This window comes from Lissotriton vulgaris, chromosome 1_1 (assembly GCF_964263255.1).
Source record: "Lissotriton vulgaris chromosome 1_1, aLisVul1.2, whole genome shotgun sequence".
Taxonomy (NCBI): Eukaryota; Metazoa; Chordata; class Amphibia; order Caudata; family Salamandridae; genus Lissotriton; species Lissotriton vulgaris.
In genome coordinates, this window is record NC_141685.1 from 406,331,849 (window position 1) to 406,352,970 (window position 21,122).

Sequence of the window (21,122 nt, forward strand, 5' to 3'; positions counted from 1 at the left end):
GCAGGGCCAGAGTCGCGCAGAGAGAGAGAGAGGGATCTTATGACCTGTACATGAGAGAACAGGGGCAGTCAGATACAACTGGGGGGGGGGGCTATGTCAGCTGAGGCGAAGGATGCTTCTTCGAGAGGGAAATGAGGAAGGCCTGGGTCGAGCAGGAGGGTTACCTTTTCACATCAGGATCGTGCAAAGGGAAAGGGTTTCGTGGTCTATACATGAGAGAGAGTGTGCAAGATACGCGCAGGAGGGAAGCTGGGGATTCCAGTGGGTAGGAAGGCCATGGTGCCTGGAATGGCTGTACATATGCATAAGGGTACGGGTTCTTACTGACAGGGTGATACGATCAATAATTTACAGTATCTATGGAGCCCACAGGGAGAGGAGTGGGAGAAGAAGGGAAATGAATGCTGTCTATGTACATCGGTTTCGTCTGATTTCACACACTTGCACTTGAACACTGAACAGTAATGAGAAAGTGCGCAGAGACACTAAACCAGCAAAACCAGAGTCAAAACCGGGAGGTCTGAAAGCAACAGGACTGGGGAAACACGCCAAAAAATGCCAAGTCTAACATCTACTAATTACATCTAGAATTTTTGCCCTTTGCTTTAGCTTTATGATCACATTTATTTTTGTAATTTTGCTATTTGTGCCAACACATGTTAGATGTGCATTACCAACAAAAATGAGTCACACATTCCACAGAGTGGAAAATCAGATAGCAGAATAAATCTAAAAAGGAAAAACGAAAGCCAGCCCTAAAACTACGAAAGTGGGAAACAATGGGATATAGAAGCAAAAAAAACCACACCAGGCTCAAGCTCCACAGGTGGCCTCAGAAACTGGTCTACAAGAGCATCAGCCGAAACCACATAGCAAGATAGACTTTGAAAGTTTGCGAAACAGGGTTCATGTAGGTCCATCATGGAGCATTCCGCCCTGTTGTGGAATTCTTTATACCTCACCCTGAAAGCTCAATACACTTACAGGCTCTTCAGGAAACACCCGGCAACTGCCCTGTTTTGACATGTCTTTGACAACCTGTGGTGATACTGCTGAATGTTAAATACCTGAAGCATTAATAATGATATGCAGTGAAATGACAGGGAAGACTAACCTTCTGCATCCAGCACTGTGTGTGTGTCTGCACAAAGAGAGATTGAACAAAACACTGTTGTTTAAGGAAAATGCTTGACGACACCAAAATAAAACATTCTGCTAATTATCAATGTTATATCAATTGTGGAACTGCTTCCCATGCAGCGAGGAATGTGAATGATATTTGTGACTAAGGAGATGCACAAGGCTGTGCGGAGACTTTCTTTTATATTTAACACGTCAGACAAAAGCAAGGCAGTGATTGGTAGCTGGGAAACTGAGGGCCGAGTAGGAGGTTCCTGCTGCAAGAAAGCGAGTACATGTGTCTGGTTAGAGAAACTATATTGCATATTTATTTTCCTTTGTCTTTTCTGTCATTAAGAAAGGCATGGAAGTCAGCAATTGAGATTGCATAGGTACTGGGGTGCCTCCCATTAACTTTTATAAAAATACAAGGTATTCGGTCATCTGTGTTTTTGGGTGACAGTAGAAAGCCATTGTCTTTGTATTGTAAAATTAGGTAATATAATTGATTAGCAAAGTTTACATTTCCAAATGTATCATTTCAATTATTTGTAAATATGTAAATGTAACCCTATTCTAATTTCAATCGATGATGATTTCCTTTGTCAAACAATAAATATTTAATGGGTACTCCGAGCAAACACTATGTCCATCCACTATTACTCCTGCGTGCATGAGGTTGTTGGCTTATTGTCTTCTACATCTCTTACTTCGCTCTCTTCTCTGGCTGTCAGATTGAATCTGAAAGTGGTGTTTATGGATCATGAGGCCTCAGATAATGACTCTTTTTATACTTTGAATATTGTTTTTGTAGTTTTGTCCACAGGGTCGGTGATATAATGGGTTCTGCATCTGCTGTTTGTTTGCCTTGCTGTTAGGTACATGTATGTCTGCTACTGAGAGGCTCTGCGATATTGCTGAAAGGTAACTTGTTTGGCGCTATAATAATAAATAAAATAAATGACTGTATATATATATAAGCTTGCATACTCCATTATATTCTTCATGGGTCTCTTGCTGCCTTCTATTCAGTGAATCACACCATGCTGGTCTCAACACCGTGCACTCTAGAGATTACTTGCACAGCCCTTGCAAGGATCTCCTCTAACCTCTAGAACATGGGTACTCACAAACATTTTCCCGGGGGTCGCAAAGTTTGGTCTATTGTGTGTCGAAGGGCCGCACTGATCCCAGCAGGGGGTGTAAAGTGAGTGTTGGGGAAGCAAGGCATGTATATCTAGTGGCTGTCTTTACAAATAAAGTGGTTCCTAAAGTTAAGGGCCTAGGTACTTCCTTTCCCTAACTGCATTAAGCTTTAAATAAGTGTTTGCAGTATATTTAACTTTTTTTCATGTTAGTGGTGAGTCGAATAAATGGCAGCCCAGTGATGCTGCTGCCAAGGGAGCCGCATGTAAAGGTCAGGCGGGCCGTACTTTGAGGATCACTGCTCCAGAATCACTTTTGGTATGTGCTCTTGAGTGCTTTATTCAACATTCTCACCTTCTTATGTAGGAATAGTGCAGAAATGTTGAGCAATCAGGGCAAAATAGAAATATTCCTTAACATTGGCTCCACCGGCAGCCATAAGGAAACGCGGCTTGACCCTATGAGTAGGTGGTCCCCAAGTTTCCATCCTTGGTTGTCTCTTCTTGCTGCATGCCACCTTCCTTTGTTAAATTATATCATTATTTGGTTTTGCCTAATACCTGCTCGCTTTTGACACCCAAACCTTACATTTTCCCTCCCGAGCCTTTATCTTCAAGACAAAGTGAATGACTGCATCAACGCTGTTCACAGTTGGAATGCACTGTGCTGCCTTAAACTCTACTCTTGTTCATCAGAAGTGATCTATTCAACTCCAACAACTCTGTCCTCTCACATGCCCTACACTTCCAATGATTTATCTCCATTGCCCACTGCCACACCCATCTGAATCTGTTTGAACTGCAACATATGCCTATCCTCTTTACACTCTAATGCCAGCCAAGAGTTTAGGACCTGTAGAGGCAACTGTTGGGATTAAGACTCATTCAGCAAAAGCCAGCAGCAGGGTTAAGGAAGGCTCATTTGGTGCTGGTCAGCTGCGCAGTTGCAACTGACCTGGAGTCAATGCTGGGGCCCTGGGTTCAGGCAAGCAGGACTAGTCCTACTTCAGGCTTCAGACTGCAAGGTATTCCTTCTCCGAGTCTCCACAGCTCCAGGATTGTTCTGATGACAGTTTCTAAGGATGTCACCCAGTGCCAACATGTGAAGGGTACACACCCTTTGTCTAACCCTAAAATGGTGCTGGTCAGTTTTTCCCTTTTCTCTTGGTTTGGATTCTTTCTGTCTAAGTGGACAAAGGGCAGGCAGGTCCAGGTGTTAGCCGCATTTATCAGTGACAGGGCAGGCATTTTCGGAAGTCAGGAAAGGCTGGGTACAATCCTCAGGCTAAGCACAGGAAAGGTTTAGTACAGCCGTCCCCAGGCCATCCTGCTCAGGAGAGGATCACCTTCCCCACACCAAAGACCCTTTTGTCCCCTGCCTGCAAGGAATACACATCTACCACGTGAGAGCCATCAACAGTCATGTGACCTTGGACACTGGCAGAAGAGCACATTTGGTTTGAGCAGAAAGTGCCAGCTTTCTAAAAGTGGCCTTTTCTAAATAGTAATTTAAAATTCGACTTTGCCATTAAAGATGATTTAGAATTACAATTCAAATTAGTTATTTCTCTGAAGTTATCACTTATTAAATGTGATATGATAACCAAGTGTTAGTCTATGGGAGAGCTAGAATTGCTGCAGCGAAAGAGGATTTAAAATTACAATTCAAATTAGTAATTTCTCTAGCTGTTTCAAATCTGAAGTCATCACGTATTAAATGTAATATGCAAACCCAGTGTTAGTCTATGGGAGAGCTAGAATTGCTGCAGTCAAAATTTACTTTGGGCGCTTCTTAGTGCCAGAACCTGTAAAACTTAAGGAAATATGTTCTATTTTTTTCATTTACCATAGAGCCTGGACGCTGAGCTTTAAGGGTCTACCTAAGGTGTGACATATACATATTAACAAGGAAGGTTAAGGTCTGGCAAAAGGTTTATTTTGCCAGGTCAAAATGGCAGTTTAAAGCAGCAGTAAATGCTGAACCGTCAGGCTTGAGATATACAAACTCAAAAAACACTCCAATGCATTTCTCAACACCGAAATTGAATTCACTGTAAGACTCAAAATACACCTCTGGTCCAGCATGTCATCCTTGCAGGCCATAGTGAAAACGAGCTGGTAGATAATCGATATGGAAAAACGAACAGAGAGGGGTGGTAACATCACTGCCATCTTGGATAAAAAGAAGTGCTTGTGGATGGCCAAACATGACTCCATTGCCGATGAAATAAAAATAATACTACGGATTACACAATGTATAATTTCCATGTGAAGTTGTCTCCTAATTCCCTTCTTTGGGATCTTAATATAATTTATAAAATGTGAGTACTACTTTCCAAACATGATTTATGCTTGGAATAGTAGATTTGTATTTTTTTATTGATCATCTTTACATCAAATGATTGGGATTATGGATTACTTCATTTATTATTTGAAGATCTTTCATTGCTTTTGTCACATTAACACTACGTTGTGTCACAAGGGTTAGTCTTTTATCTAACTCTATGGTGTTGCAAGGTTTAGCCTTTCCCCGTCTTCTACAGTGTATTCAAGCAATTTTTATCTTATCAAATTTTCTTAAAAAATTGAAATTTCTTTTTAAATGCTTTATGTTCAATTGCACTACTCTACAGGCTTTACTTTTCTTTTTGTTCCGCTCTTTGGAGCATTTAGTATACACTCCTCCCTGTGCCATGGTCATTTTTCGTTATTGCCTGCGACAGGGTTGCGCTATTGTTTCTAAAGGAAAAGCAGTTCCATTACTTATTAGTTGGATTCATTTTTCATCTTACTTTCTTCCTTTTCATTTGTCAGAACATGTCAGCGCATGTCGGCTTCAATTTGTCTTGTGTGTTTTTGTTTTCTTTCCTGGAGCATAGACCAAGTAGTGAGTGATTTCTTGATTAGTATTCTTCTGCGCTAATTGAGCTCGGATTGTGGTGCTTTTTTTTTGCTTTTGCTTGCAAGACAACCTGAAACCTTCAGAGTTGAAGCTTGTGCGTCCCATTATTTTCAATAGTTGAACTCAAACAACTAGCAATAACACAACTTTGTTGCATGGAACCAATTTATAAAACATACATTTCAACTACCTGCTGCTTTCTTTTTTGATGAAACTGTAAACACACTCCTTTGGTTTAAGACTGTTGGCATATAGTATACGTTTTTCTGAATTAATATTTGCAGCTGTGTCACATTTAATAATTTGTTAGTTACCTCTTTAATAATAAAGGATGTTTTATCGATCATCAAACCCACAATACCTCTCTTTACCTCCACTCAACTGAACCCTAAATTCACCCTTACCTCCCTTTACCTAAACCACCAAGGACACCAACATCACCCTTCACTCCCTTTACCTCTACCCACCCTGAACTCTCAAGTCACCCTCACATCGCTTTACCTCTACCCACCCTGAACCCTCAAGCCACCCTATCATCCTTTTACCTCTTCCCATACCTGAGCCCTCAAGTCACCCTCACCCCACTCTGAGCCCTAAAGGCACCCTCACCTCCCTTCACCTCTAGCCCACCCCTAAGCCCTTAAGACACCTTCACCCCTTCTTTACCTCTACCCACCCCTGAGCCTTGAAGTCATCCTCACCTCCCTTAACCTCTACCCACTCCATCCCTTTCATGCGTCCCACCTGAACCCCAAAACAGCCCTAACCTCCTTTTACATCTACCCACCCTCAACCCTATATTCACACATATTTCCATTTACCTTTACCCACCAGAAACCTAAATTCAGCCTTACCTCCCCTACGTCTACCCAGCCAGGTCCCTAACATGCCCTTACCCTCCTTTACCTCTTCCCACCGAACCATAAACTCACCCTTACCGCTACCCACCTCGAACCCCCCAAAATCACCCCTACTGCCCTTTCCCTCTGGCCACCAGAACCCTCCAGTCACCCTTAGCCCCTTTACCTTTCCCATCCCGCACCTTAAAGTCACCCCACCTCCTTTACCTCTACCAACCCCTGAGCCCTTGTTAGATTTGGGGGTCTCTAGTTGGCACAGGTAGGTACTTGTGACAAATAGGGACCCTTGCCTCTAGTCAGGATAAGGGGATTACACTCCAAAAATAACCCCTGCTCACCCCCTTGGTAGCTTGGCACGAGCAGACAGGCTTATATCAGAGGCAGTGTGTAAAGCATTTGTGGCCACATACAGTAACCCAGTGACAACACTACAAATAGACACCACACAAGGTTTTATAGCAAAAATAAGTATACTTTATATAGATTTACCACAAGACCATAAACGACAATATACACAATACTATTACTTTAAGATGGTAGTTTTAGCTTAGTTAAGTTCAGTTCTTAAGATGCGACACTTTGCGTCAATGTACCTTACGATGCGTTGCGCTTCCACGACAAGCAATGTCGCAGTGAGGGAAATGCGGCAAAGTTCAGGTGCAAAGAAATAAAGATGTGAACATCTTCCAGATGCGGCATGCTTCTCCCGGGATGCGAGAAGTTCTTGGTTCGATGCGTGGACTGCAGCGGCGACACCCTTGTTCAGAAGTGCGACGGCAACAGCTCCAACTGCGACACTCTTCTCCCACAATGCGTGAAGCTTCCGCGCCATGGGACAACTACAGCGGAAAAATCTTTGTTCAGAAATGCGAATGCAGCAGCTCCGATGGCGGCGCGGTTCTCGGGGATGCAAGGCACTTTCCACAATGCGGTGCGATGTGACAGTTCCAGCGGCGACATCCTTGTTCAGAAGTGCGACGGCAGGCCCATGGAAAGCGACACGCGTCTACCTCGTTGCGAGACTCTTCTCTCGATACGGTGCAGTGCGACAACTCCAGCGGCAACACCCTTGTTCAGAAATACGACGGCAGGCAGCAGCGACTGCAACACGCTTCCTCTTCGTTGCCGCACGCTTCTCTCGATGCGGTGCAGTGCAACAACTCCAGCGGCGACACCCTTCTTCAGAAGTGCGATGGCAGCAGCAGTGACGGCGACACGCTTCGATCTTGTTGCGTCGCGCTTCCAGCTCCTTGCAACACGCAGTTACTCAGAAGGCCCAAAACCACAGCGGGCACTTTCAAAAGAACTCTGGGGAGCTGGGGGTTGAAGTCTGTTGTCCCTGAGACTTCAGCAGGAGGCAAGCTCTTTTCTAAGCCCATGGAGTTCCTTCACAAGTTGAAATCAAAGTACACAAAGTTCCTTTCTCCTTCCTTTGGCAGTAAGGCAACCACTGCAGGCCAATCCCCCAAGCAGCACTTCAGCTTGGGAACAGCCTCTCCTCAGTAAAGGTTTCGTCTTGTAGTCCAAAAGTGATCTAATTTCATGGGATCAGGACCCCAATATTTATACCCCAAAATCCTTTGTTCTCTGAGGGGAGAGGGGCCTTTGCCCAGTCCAAACCAGTTCTGAAGCACTCTGTTTACCAAACTTCTCCTTTCCTTTCACAGTGCAGGGCACAAACATCAGACGCCCCACAGGAGGTGGAGCCAGCATTGTGGAAGGCAAGTACAGTCCTGGAGCACTTTGTTGACAGGACTCCTTCTCTTCTTTCAGTGAGCAGGACAGCGACATCAGCCGCTTCCCAGGAGGTGGAGCCAGCATTGTGTAAGGCAGGTACAGCCCTATTCAAGGTTCAGGTGCAACTCCTCCCTTCCATCTAGATGCAGAACTCTCTATTCATCACTGGGCTGACTCATCCTGTCTCTTGGAATACCCCAGCCCTGTCACTCACAAAACCAGACGAATGAATACACAACCTAGCAGAGGCAGGCTTGAAAGGTTAGGCAAGCAAATACCCACTTTCTAAAAGTGGTTTTTGCAAACACAGAATGTTAAAACCAACTTCACTAAATATTAAGCATGAGCGGGAAATCCGTTACGCTCGCGGATTTTGCGGATTTTTGGGAAATCCGCAATCCGCGAATTTTGCGGATTTCCCGCAAAATCCGCAAAAAAAAATCCGCGAACGTAACGGGTTCAAAAGTTGAACCCCCACTCATGCAACTATTTTACAATGGCGCCAGCAAGCTGCCAGCGCCGTTGTAAAATAGTTACAAAGTTAGCTTGCACAGGAACCACTAGATAAAACGAAGCAGGTGCTTCCTGTGCAAGCTAACTTTGTAACTATTTTACAACGGCGCTGGCAGCTTGCTGGCACCATTGTAAAATAGTTACAGCCTTACACAGGTCACTCAAGGGACCCCTGCGCCCTTCAGGGCGATTGAATAGTAACACACACATGGTCACTCGAACTAGTTGATGCTCAAAATCAGTGACTCATTCATTAGCCCAAAAACAATCATGAGCGTCTTCGAGGCTGGACAGGTGTGCCTCTTCCCAAATCTACTGTGGAAAATCAGCTGTGATGCTGGGTAGAGGCCTTTGCATCCTTGACTTTCATGAGCGCAATCCCCGTGCTGTTCCTGTGACCAGGAGCTTCTTTCTCTTTTTTTTTTTATGTTCGCACGGGTTGCTGCAAGTTCGCACGCGTTTTGTACAATTTCGCAATTTTGGCAATCCGCAAATTTGCAAATCCGCAAATTCGCGGATTGCCAATCCGCAAAATCCGCTCATGCTTACTAAATATGCATTTTATCATTCTGAGTCCAGGCATTCTTAACTCGAATTTCTACCATGCCCTCTAAGTCAGTTAGGATTATAAAATGTAATAATTCTAACAGCCCATTCTGGCCTATAGAGAACAGGTAGCCTTGCAATAGTGGAAAACGAAAATGGCTGTAATTCACTATTAGGACATGCCACACACACCAGGACATGTCCTACCTTATACTTACAATGCACTCTGCCCTTGGGCCTACTATGGGGTGACTGATATGAAGAAAAGGGAAGGTTTAGGGAGTGGCAAGTGGGTGCACTTGCCCAGTCAGCATGACAGTACCAGACTGCACGCAGGCTCTGCAATGGCAGACCGTAGACACATTTTACAAGGCTGCTTCTGTGGGTGGCACAACCAGTGCTGAAAGCCCACCAGCAGCATTTGGATTTACACGCCCTGGGCACACTCAGTGCACTGTACTAGGGTCTGACAAGTAAACCAAAGAGCCAAACATGGAACCACTGATTAGTACATCAATTTACAATAGGGAGCACTTGCACTGTGGCACTGGATAACAGTGGCACAGTGCCCAAAGCATCTACCACCAGCAGAAATACATGAGCAACAGCAAAAATGGAAGGGAGACCCACACCAATGGTGCCAGGTCTAACATCCCTCAATTTACCCTCACCCCCTTTACCTCCGCCCACCCTGAACCCCCAAGTCACCCTTTAGCCACCCTTGAGCCTCAAGTCACCCTCACCCCCTTTACCTCTACCCACCTCTGAATCCTCAACTCACCCTCATCTCCCTTTACCTCTACCCCTGAGCCCACAAGTCACTGTCACCTCCATTTACATATACCCACCCCTGAACGCTAAAGTTACCAGTAACTCTATATTCGCCTATTCACCCCTGAGCTATCAAGTGCCCCACACCTCCCTTTACCTCTACCCACCCCGTAACCCTCAAGTCCCCCTCACTTCCCTTTGTCTCTACCCTCCCCTGAACCATCAAGCCACCCTCACCTCCCTTTACCTCCACCCACACCTAAGCCCCAAAGTCACCCTGAGCTTCCTTTACCTCTACCCTCCCCTGAACCCTCAAGTCACACTTATCTCCTTTCACCTCTACCCATCCCTAAACCATAAACTCACTTTTTTTAAATTGCATAAAAGTATGTTATATAAAGAAAAATATTGACCTGTATGGTAATATACTACGTGGTAAAGGTCTGAATACTCACCCTATGTGGTTACTTACCTGCTTCATAAATGTCCTGTGTGGTAATGGCTGAGTGGTAATGATTGTTTCCCCTTAGGCAGGACCCATCCCGGCTACTTCCTAAAACACTCTGCTTCTTTCACCCTAGCGCCTCTGAATGTTTTGGGGGCAGTGTCAGTTGTTTTATGCCCTTCAGTATGTTAGGTGGTCACATTCGCACATTTGACAGTTTGTCCTCTCCCTTCCTTCCCACACTGTATAGTTTTGATCTTTTCTGGGATAGCGTATGCACTGTTACTTGTGAGACATTTTGTTTACTTACAGGGGACTTGGAGCCTGCCCATTGGTTGTCTTCATTGTCACTCTCATTTCCTTGTTTCTTTTTCGTGAACCATTGTCTTGTGCTTTTCTCCACCCTGGAGCATGCCCCAAATATCGCTTCCCTTGCACTGCTCGCCGCTTTCATGGGTACTTTTTAAAAACATTTACGTGCACTGCTTCCCCCGTCCAACATTGTTGTTTGCACTGATACCCCGCCTTCCAGGTTTGTAGCTTGTCCGGTTCGCCCCACCCCTCCCTCGATCTTGCTTGCCCCATCCTCCACTATCCCCTCCTCCTGTGTTTCTTGCCCCTCCTGTCCCTCCAGAAAAAGGGAGCACACCATTCATGCAAACCGGTGTCAAGATGTTACAAAGATGCAGACCCAGCATGGCCTTTTTGGTGCTGCCTTCATGCATGATCAATATGGCAAACTTTAGCTTGGACATAAGAGAATGAAATAGTTTTTTGTGAAGGCAGAGAATATTCCCATGCTATGAAAACTGATCACTTCCCCTCGCGGTCAGCAGTGGTACAGTCATATCACTCTTTTATCTAACTTTCAGACTTACTACATAGCAACCAAGCTGCAGTACAACATGGCTAATAGAAATTGACAAAGCCAACAGCTCTCTAATAGGCAAGATCTATTGACTTTACTAATGCTTGTTAAGTTTGCGTTTTCACATGCACATTATCCATTAGACTCCCAACAGCATATGGTGATGCTCATTGCTGCTTTGTTGCTCGAATGGCTGATGAGCGTTTGCAGCTCAATGTGTACTTTTTAGATAGGTGGTACGACTCATAAAGGGTGCCTTCAGTAAGTTTAATTTAGTTTAATGTATGCCTTGTTACAAAGTGCATGCTGTAAAACTTACATTTCACTCTCAGTAAGCCTCTGTGTTCCTAAACAATTACAAAACACTGCTTAAAATCAATTTGATACATGAAATCACATTCCTGATTTCAAAACGATGATTGAAATCAATTCTTTAAGTGGGATAAGCTAGTCCTCTGGTAAACTTATACAATCGTAAAAAATGTTTTTTAATTGTTATCTCACCTTCCGTATCCTCATGTTTTTGACCCTGTAAGACGCTTTTCTTTTTCATTGGGACTCCTGTTCACTTATTCATGTTGTCCTACCTATTAACTCCATTCTTCTCTTTTTTCTATATACCTTTGAATTATACTTTCATCCTGATGATGACCCTCGGATTTTTTCACCAGTGCCAAAACGTTGACATTCAATAAGTGACCTTCTCAATGCTTAGACCTATGTTCACCAGTGGATCAAGTCCCTGGCCTAAAGGATTGTTGTCAGTTGCATTCATAATCCAGACTTGAGTCCATTATATTTTTACTAAGTTGGTTGTTTTTCCTACATTGCTTTTGTAACACTATCAATGCACTGGGCCATTCCCATCTCCTTTACCCCCTTCACAATGTTTATTCAATTGAAAGATGAAATATAGAATATTATGTTTGCAGTGCTGGTCTTGTGTATGTCCCTTATAGTTTTACACTGTGACTAATAGTTCAACATAAGTTTATGCCTTTTAAGTAGTTCTTCTTAGGAGGAACCACTTGTTGCTTTATAGTTCTCTGCGCCAGGGGAGGAGGTCCTTTTGGGGTTATAGCAAGCAGATCCCTCCCTGATTTGTCGGTTCTAGAGATCCCTACCAGATATAGTCAATTTTAAATCCCCTAATCTCCTACTCACATTCTGTCAGAAACCTCTTGCTGGGCCTACTAGCATGCACATGGTTAGTCATCATTTGTATACTAAGAAGTGGAAAAATTGTCATGTTACAACCATTCCTAACTTAAAAATAGGGGTCACATCTCTACTACACCAGCACATTTTCCAGAATGTCTACCTGCCACACATACTGAACTACTTCTTTGTGTTTGTGTTTCACTTCCTTACTAGCCATCTAAGTCCTGAAAGCAGCCCATTAGTAACCGTGAAACTCAACATGTTTTAATCTATTCCATAGGTTTGATGTATCTGCAATTTATCCCACGTGTAAAAAGAAGGGGTCGTACACGCAGGTGCCCTACTGCAAGAAGGCCAATTCATATGAAGTGAGTAGAATGCCACTTGCAACCATGTACCAGGTACAAAGGAGCCTGTTTTTATTGTTGCCATGTTATAATACCTTATATTGGTTCGAGTATGTGAAAAAATCTAACTATAACAGCAAGTACAAAAGTATAACTTCCTTTTCTGGATCCCAGGCATTGGTGATCAAAAATGTAGTTCACTGTGGCCCTTCTTGGCAGGCTTTTGGCCCTTTTTGAGAATTTACTAAGTTGATGTTTGTATTATCAATAATTTCTTTTTTGTACATACATGGAATAGAGTCCACAGCTTGTTTTCCCTACTGGATCTCTCAGAAGTCTTGTTTATTGTGAAGGTATTTTGGTGAATTTAACGATGCAGCCTTTATGTTGCTTATCATACCACTTTATTAGAAGTGCATTTGGGATTTTGAGCATGTGTGATGTAAGTAATAGACGCCTTTATGTACCAACGCATTTCCCATTAGACATAATGGTCCCGATTTACAAACACTTTGGGGTCGATGCCGATTCGGGAAGCAAATCCGTACGACGATTCGTATTCGTTTCCGTACGAATCGCGTAGTACGATCTGTTGCGAGAAAATACCTCTGAATCATTGCGAACCGTACAAAAATGAAGAGTACATCCGTACGACATCGACCCGCACAGTGAACCATACAATTCGTAAAAATGCCGTACGACCCGCCGAATACGATCCGGACAGGGGAATGAGTATGTGATTCGTACGGTAAACATCGCGTATGAGCAATTTGTACGGAGGGCAACACTATCACATATGCACCGTACCCCTAAAATCAAGGGGTGTATGCACAGGGTGTACGCACCGTACACCTACGACCTTGGGGTGTATGAACCGTACCCCTACGGTCTGTACACCTATGATCATGGGGTGTATGCACGGGGACATACGCACGTACCCCTGAAATACAGGGGTGTACGCACCGTACCCCGATGCACCGTACCCCTGCAATCATGGGGTGTAAGCACCATACCCAGGGGGTCTGTTTCGTACGCATTTCGAGGTGAAATCTGCTTTTACGGATGTTTTAAGCTCCCGTAGAAAAAGAGTCGTAGGAAGTGTTGTCGATATGATTCGTACTTGCTGGGTCGGAAAATAAAGCTTCGATCTGTATGGACATAGCGTACTGCGTGTTCCGAATGCGATTCGGACGGATTTGTGAGTTGTATGGTCTTCGGTATGATTCGTACGGAGAACTGCTTTGGATACACATCGTACTACATCGTACGTACGGGTATGGTTCTACATACGATTCGTACGGGAAAAAAGCTCTGTACTGCTATTCGGAGGGCATTTTACTGAATCGGGATTGACCCCTTTGTGTTGGGTTTGCATTACTTTTTTAACGCAATCCCACGCAAATTATTGTTGTTGGATTTATAATCCAACGCAAATCACGATTTCCATTGGATTGCAACACAAAGTAATACAAATATGCACAATGCGCTGACTTGCGTCACTTTGCATCAATAGGACATACCATGGCTGGTACATAGGCCCACAAGGTCTGCTCCATGATGTTTTGGGCTGCTGGTTTGAGCGTGGGAAGACTGGCAATTTGTGGCAGCTGATTGATAGTCAGCACTTTTTTATCTGGGAGACGTGTTTACAGTAAATTCCATTTGGTTCTCAATAACCTACAAATCCCACTAATGACACTAAACAACTTGCCCATTCTCTGATATCTTCATCTGTGCTCATACCTATACCGAAGAACACAACTCTTTCCTGTGCATCATCTGACAATTTCAGCCCACAAATAGTCATATCTCTAGCTCTCTCATCACACACTTTTTTTATGTCTGACCTCACTCTAATTGTTCTCTCAGTTCTGGTTCTTACCCCGTATGCATCATATGAGCTACCTTTAACCCCTCCCTGCGTTCAAAATATTTGCGCTGTGCAAGACTTTTTATTAGTGAAGGGTTTCGGAATGCCCGGGGCGGTCCTCCGCACACGCCCACAGTGACGTGGACGGCTCCCGGCAGTCACGAGCATGCAAGGGGTTAAAAAAGAAGCCTATTGAAGATCCTTCCAATTATTGTCCCGTTTCAAATTCCTCTTCTTCTCTAAAATGTTGGAATGCCTGGTCTTTAACCACCTCACTGCAACCCCTTTTAGTCTGGCTTTAGAACTCTACACTCCACTGAAACAGTACTTTGTTATGTTTCCTAATAAAGCACTTCTGCACACCATAAGAAACGTTTATAATAATACATCATGACTTCTCAATCAGTCTTGATACTGTCACTCACACGTTTGTGTTCTGTACACTCGCCCCATTAGGGATAACTAACCAAGCACCCAATTGATTTTCCCCGTAGCTCTCTGTCCAATATGTTTATACATCTCCAGCCCTACTTCTCTGCCAGTTGATATTCCTCAAGGCTCAGTTCTGGGTCCATTATTCTTCTCTCTTTACACCACATCCCTAATTGCATCTTCCCATCATTTGGCTTCTTATATTACGTACTCGCTAATTACATACAAATGATCTTCTCCTGCCCAAACTCGCCCCCGAACTCTGGTCAAAAGCCTCTGACTGCCTCATAGCCATTCATCACTATATGGCTATCTTCTCCATCTTGCTAAATTCCTACAAGACTGAAATTATTTACTAGCCAGCTAAATCAGAAATATCACATCCAACTGTTCATATTCTGTTTCCTCCCCTCACACTGCCCCCGCACACCACTGGCCAAAGATCCTACCATGTATTTCAATCCTTCAACTACACTAGCATTCCACATCATCTCCTTACCTACCACTAATAAATACCAAGTCCCCAATATCTGCAAAATGTATCTCCAAGTGCCCCCCAACAGACCAAAAACACGGCTCTGAACTCATTCCGAGCAAGTTGGAATAATGGACAGCCTCTACATTCAGTCCTTTCATTCAACAATGTGATAAATTTAGCTATTAGAACCCTTATGACCTCTCTAAGCACAATACAACATTCTACTATCATCATTGGTTGATTATTTGCAAAAAGCAGGGCAACTTACAAACCATAAACTCAGACTTTTAAAGCTGTAAAATACCTATCCCTCAGCTATCTGCTTCATTGTCATAAATGTGTATGGCTATTCACAAGCCACCTTTGCTTCCCTTGCTTACATGTTAGTTTCTGTTTGTGTTAGCCAACATTGTGAACTTACTTTTTGTTTCCTTAGGCTGTTTTCCATTTATTGCCATGATCACGTCCACTGACTGGCAGACTGGATTCACACTCAGTAAATTTGCTTTCCCACAGCAGCAGCAAATATGTATGTATCAATTTTTCGGGCAGCATTTGTGAGACTTAGCATTATCATCAAAATGAGCTTACTTAGGTTTTTTCCCCCTTAAAACAACATCAAAATAGATACTTCATACATATTTACAGCAGTAACAAATAACACACATATTACATAAAATATTACAACTAATAAGTTTAAGAACCATTTCAATAACACCATTAAAAAGAGCTACAAATCTATCTCATTCCAGTACTCACATTCTCAAAATCCATACAGTATGTAAATGCTTTGATAGGCTAAGAACAATTCCTTCACAAGTATCCAATCCCAAAATCCTTAAAGCTACTAGGTATTGCTTTACACCACAAAGCCTGCAAACTGGGACTAGCCATTGCTTTCAGGGAAGCTCATAGGCTTCGCAAAAAAAATAGCAATTGCCCTATCATTTCCCAATCACGTTTTCAGACTGGACAAAGATCAGTTTCTGTATTCAACTTTCACCATTTTACACAGAAACCATTAATAGGGAGGGTCCCAAATCTCCCTAGCCAAAGGCTGTATGATATAGTCTGTATATTGTTCAAAATAATACCCCAATTTACAGTCAAAGAAATTTCCTATAAGTAAATCATGTGGGGTCGTACCATAAATATTTTCAAGGGCAACCTGCCAGTACCTATATGAGAGAAACTTTTTGGACACTCTGTGTACATTCCCTGGTTGGTCCAGAGCTCCCTCAAACCCAAACTGGTTAGATTTAGGCGCATCAGGTTGAAAACCCAGGGGATCTTTTTGGAGGTATCCGGAGCTATGACCTCTTCTATCACAGACCAATAATTACTGAATTCATTGGTAGTCCACAATCTCCCCAGGAAAACCAGCACTCTCAAATCAGATGTTTGTGCAATAAGTTTATTACCTAAATTATTGTACAAGGGTAGTAGGGTTATACTTTGTGGTAAACCCACAGAGGGATCTCATAAATGTATGTTTCATTCTGCAACATACTTAGAAAGAGCAAAATGCCTCTGAGGATTGTTTTTGCAGACAGGATTGTTTTAGTGAAGGAAGGGGTACCTCCCCGCATCAAAACAATCCTGTCTGCAACACAGGCACCCTTTCATCTCGAAGCAAAGGTGCCTGATTTGGCGCAAGGCAGGACATTATGTGCCAGCGCAAGCAATGGAGAGGAATGTGCCATTTTAAATAAGGGAGATTGCTGCTCTCTCCCCTTCTTGTATTACCAGTGCAGCAAGGTGTCTTGCTGCGTTGCGTAAAACCTTGATAATTCAGCCCCTAAATATCCCTGAGGTACTCTGCCACAGTTTGAGGGTGCTCCTTTTGTTATGCTCTGGCCTGTCTAAGTTGGGGGTTATTCTTACACCCCAGTAATCAAACTCCCTTATTCTTTCCAGGGTCGATTTGCACAGTGTACTCCAGCCCCAGAACGCTTTATGTGGATTAAGTGTAAAGTCTGACAATTGGTTCTGTCGGGGATTCTCAATTGCTTAGGATATTCAAAATGTAAAGCCTTATTCATAACATATGTCAATAAATGAAATAACACACACCAAAATCAGAATTTCAATATGTATTCGAAATTGAATATCAAATATTTAGGGCTGTCACAATTTACAAACACATTTGTAGTGAGAAATAGGTGACTGTGGTGAAAAAAGTGACATATAGTGATTGGTGATATTGACAGTGCACTATATACAGGACAATTAGACATGTGACTGAACTTGGGAGAGAGAGGAATTTTTGTTATGTCCATATTATTTTTTCACATATGCTGTAGGATCCATTGATAAATATAAAAACTGTGATCATGAGCAGTGTGTGGACATATGCAGCAAGTCGACGTTTTGACCCTGTAAGAAGCAGTTTCTGGACGGACGCGCCTTTGCCGTATCACATAAATAACTTGAATGGCCAGACTCCAACCGAATAGTGGAAGTCTAGTGAAGAATCAATTGAGGCTCCAACCGGCTGGTGGAGACCTGATTCTATGCTAAATAAGAGGAGTTACACAACCTGCAGATTTCATCTACTGAAGTATCTGCTGATTGGCTGTCAAACCGCCTTCCAGTCCTGAGGAAGACCTGCCTTGATGCGCCTTACAATTAAAGCCAGCTTGTAGGGGTGTCAGAATGCTATAGGTATCCACCCACTCTTGTAATTTATTTAGCATTTGGCAACAGAAAATGTTCTGGAGACTCATTTACCAATAGCTACATGGGTTGTCTCCATCCCTTTTTTAGGTCTCGGCTAGGCAGCGCTTGCGCTGTCTCGTTGAGACATGCAGTATATACTGCAGCAGGGACGCTTCATTTCATCTCCACCCACTCTCCGCCCATATTTTCAATTCAGGATTACACCTGAAATGCTGAATACTGATCGGTTTTGAGCTTCCTAGTCCCTCTCCATGACAGCCATGACCTCATTGGTATCCCTCCATGGCTATCAGCCCCTTTACTGCACAGACTATTTTCTTGTTCCTGACTTCTTGCCCACCCCTCCCTTGGAGCTTGACGGCTCTTCTCCGCTGCTGTCCTGGCAGAGACAGCACATGTTCTGCTTTGCGTGCCATCCCGAGGCTCGAGCAGGAAGCTACAGAGTAAGGAGTGCCTCTCTCGTGGGCGGGACTCAGTGAGTGGAGCCGTACCGTCTGTTCCTTGTCTACCTCGACTAAGGCAATACAGCCCAGTTCAGGGGCTCTGTACTAACAGGAGACTTTGCTCCGGTTTTTCGGGGATCGTTTTTTTTAAAGGCAAGCTCATTTCATTTTCGTGTTTAGAGCAAGGCAATTTCGCCCCCCCCCTCTTTCCCCTTTCCCGCAGTCCAGTGCCTTTTGTAATGTTGTGTTATGTTATTTTATTTTGTAATGCGCACAGCTACCCAACAAGGGTTTCCCAGCGCAGGCCATAACAGAAGCTAGGAGATATCGGAATTAGCAATGTAGGCTAAAAAAACAGGTTTTTAATTGTTTCCGGAAGACGGGAAACAGCTTCTCCCTCCTCATCCCATCGGGTAAGGAATTCCATAAGGTTGGCCCAAGAAGAGAGAAGGAGCGACCTCCCATTCTCAACAGTTTAAACCTCGGGATTTCGAACAGTTCTCCTGATGACGAGCGAAGCAGGCGTCGGGGTGGTACTCATGAACCAGATCTTGTAAATATTTGGGGGCAGAGGCGATCTTTATTCTGAACATATAGCATAAGGCTTTACATTTTATGCGGTGTTCTACCTTAAGCCAATGCAGTTCTCTCAGGGCAATTCCCATGTTGGATATTCTGGGAAGGCCGCAGAGCAATCTGGCTGCAGAATTTTGCACCACCTGAATCTTACGTAGTACCTCTCTGTTAGACCCCAGGAAGAGAATATTACCGTAGTCCAGGCGAGATGTTACTTTTCCCCTCTCCTCCTACCCCTCACTCCCCAGTGCGTTCTCGCTCGCCCGCAGCCCCCCTCCCCGTTTGTGCCTTCAAATGCTTGTTTGTACTCACTGACCCTTCCAAAAAGCATTCGTGCTCCACTGAAACGTTGAGACAAGCAGAAGGAAAATACAATCCCTTTCTCAAACTTATGACCTTATAAAGATGACAAAAAGTACTAAGTTTATTAAATAAAAGGATAATACTAATGAAATGCACAGTAGAAAATTATTTTGCAGCTAGACCTTCTGTACACTGCGACTTCAACTGTCAGAGCAGTTAGAACGAGAATAACATTGTTACGCGCAGCGTTATGGTGCCCAGGACAATTACATTTTGGGTTGAGAAGTCTGCGCTCTATCTATTTGTTGTTAGAGCTGATAGCGCCGAAAACGGCAAGGGGTGCTGGACACCCCCCTGGGTATTAAGCGTGGGTGGGCAAGAGCATACGAATCAGTAATTAAGTCACATCTGCCTAGTCCTTGTTTTGGTATCTATGGGACTCTTGTTGTGGCCCGAGCGGAACTTAGGCTCATTGACTACCAGTAACAGTTTAATTTGGGATGTAAGCCTGGCTTTTGCCAGTACCTATGATGGTGGCACTGACTTCAGCTTGAACCCAGCGGCCGCTGGGACCCTCATTTACTGCTCAGACTGAGAGAGTCAGTCTGAATCATCATGTGCGGGCAGCTGGCTTTTGCCACAGGAGTGGTTGCGGCCGAGATCAAATTGCTGCTCCACTCACAAAAAAGTATGTGAGTCAGTGTGCTGTTTAAGTAATCTTTGGATAAGAGTGTAATTCGATAAAATGAGGGGAAGCGCTGCCTGCAGATGGATGCCAAGGAGCATGGATGGTAGACAGCACTTGACTCCCACTGTATGCATATGGGGGGACGAGCCCATGCCTCCGGAGAGACTGGAGCCTTAATCCAGCACCTAGGACACACTGGGTCGAGGCGCGGATCCACTTTAAGACCGTATGCTTGACATACAAGGCTCTGGCCAGAAATAGCCCCACTGGTCTAGGATCTATCCTGTCTCGCTATTCCCCCACTAGGAATCTACGGTCCTCCGGCAGACTCCTATTATCGACCCCCCGTTTCAGAAGAGCGAAATGGGGTGGTAGGGCCTTCTCCACCCTGGCCCCTAAGTGGTGGAATGCTCTTCCTCTGGAAATAAGATCGCTACCCACCTTTCAGGCATTCAAAAGGGCTTTAAAAACACACCTTTTTGCGCAAGCGTACCTGTAGCGATGTAGCGAATCCTATTTTTGATTTGTTTTGTTAGGCGCCTTGATACCTTCGGGTTATTGTTTGCACGTTATACATTTTATTCATTTATTCATTCATTCATTCACTGGGCCTCCCACCAGCATGCCCGTGCGGTCTGCGGTCCTGGCGCCCCCCCCAGCCTCAAAAGTGGTGCAGCCGAGGGAGGGCACCTCTAACGCGTGGCCTGGACCCCTTAACCACTATGAGGCAAGCGCCGCTGGCTAGGAGCCCCGGCTCGCCCCCCCCACCCACATAGGAGAGCCTCTAACTTTTTTATCTACGATGCTGAGAGCTGTGAAACACCCCCCCCCCCCCCCACACGCGGGCAATCCCCCCCTGGGTACTAACCCAGACTGGGGGGTGGGGGTGGAAGAGAGGGGGCTGGTAGATGGATGGGAGATCCGCATTCCAGTCCTCCCAAGGCCGGCGTTGCGTTCTTTACATTAGGGCAGATTCACCGCATTCCATGCAGGAGGTGGATGATCCAACAGCCTGCCATGGCCCCTGCAGACATCCTGGCTCCTCCTAACATTGTAATTGTAAAACTCTGCAAGCTAATGTGGGAGGCTGCTTGCCCAGCATCGCAAACTCAGGGATACCTGTGTCTGCCCACGCTCTCACACCCCAGGCAGCCGAACCGGACAAGGAGCAGTGGGGAGTACGCATCGCTCGTGGCCCTCCCCCTCCACAGCCCAGCACGAAGATGGGTGCACCTCGTG

At 44.4% G+C, this 21,122-nt stretch overlaps 1 protein-coding gene across 1 annotated transcript in view; it reads left to right on the top strand.

Annotated features, from left to right (window-relative positions):
* The window catches only part of CIMAP2 (ciliary microtubule associated protein 2), a 183,698-nt gene that overhangs the window by 56,903 nt on the left and 105,673 nt on the right, over nucleotides 1-21,122 (top strand). Inside the window, exon 2 of the mRNA XM_086936212.1 lies at nucleotides 12,348-12,435. Within this exon, the coding sequence (XP_086792338.1) occupies nucleotides 12,348-12,435 (88 nt within the window). The remainder of the gene's footprint in view (nucleotides 1-12,347; nucleotides 12,436-21,122) is intronic.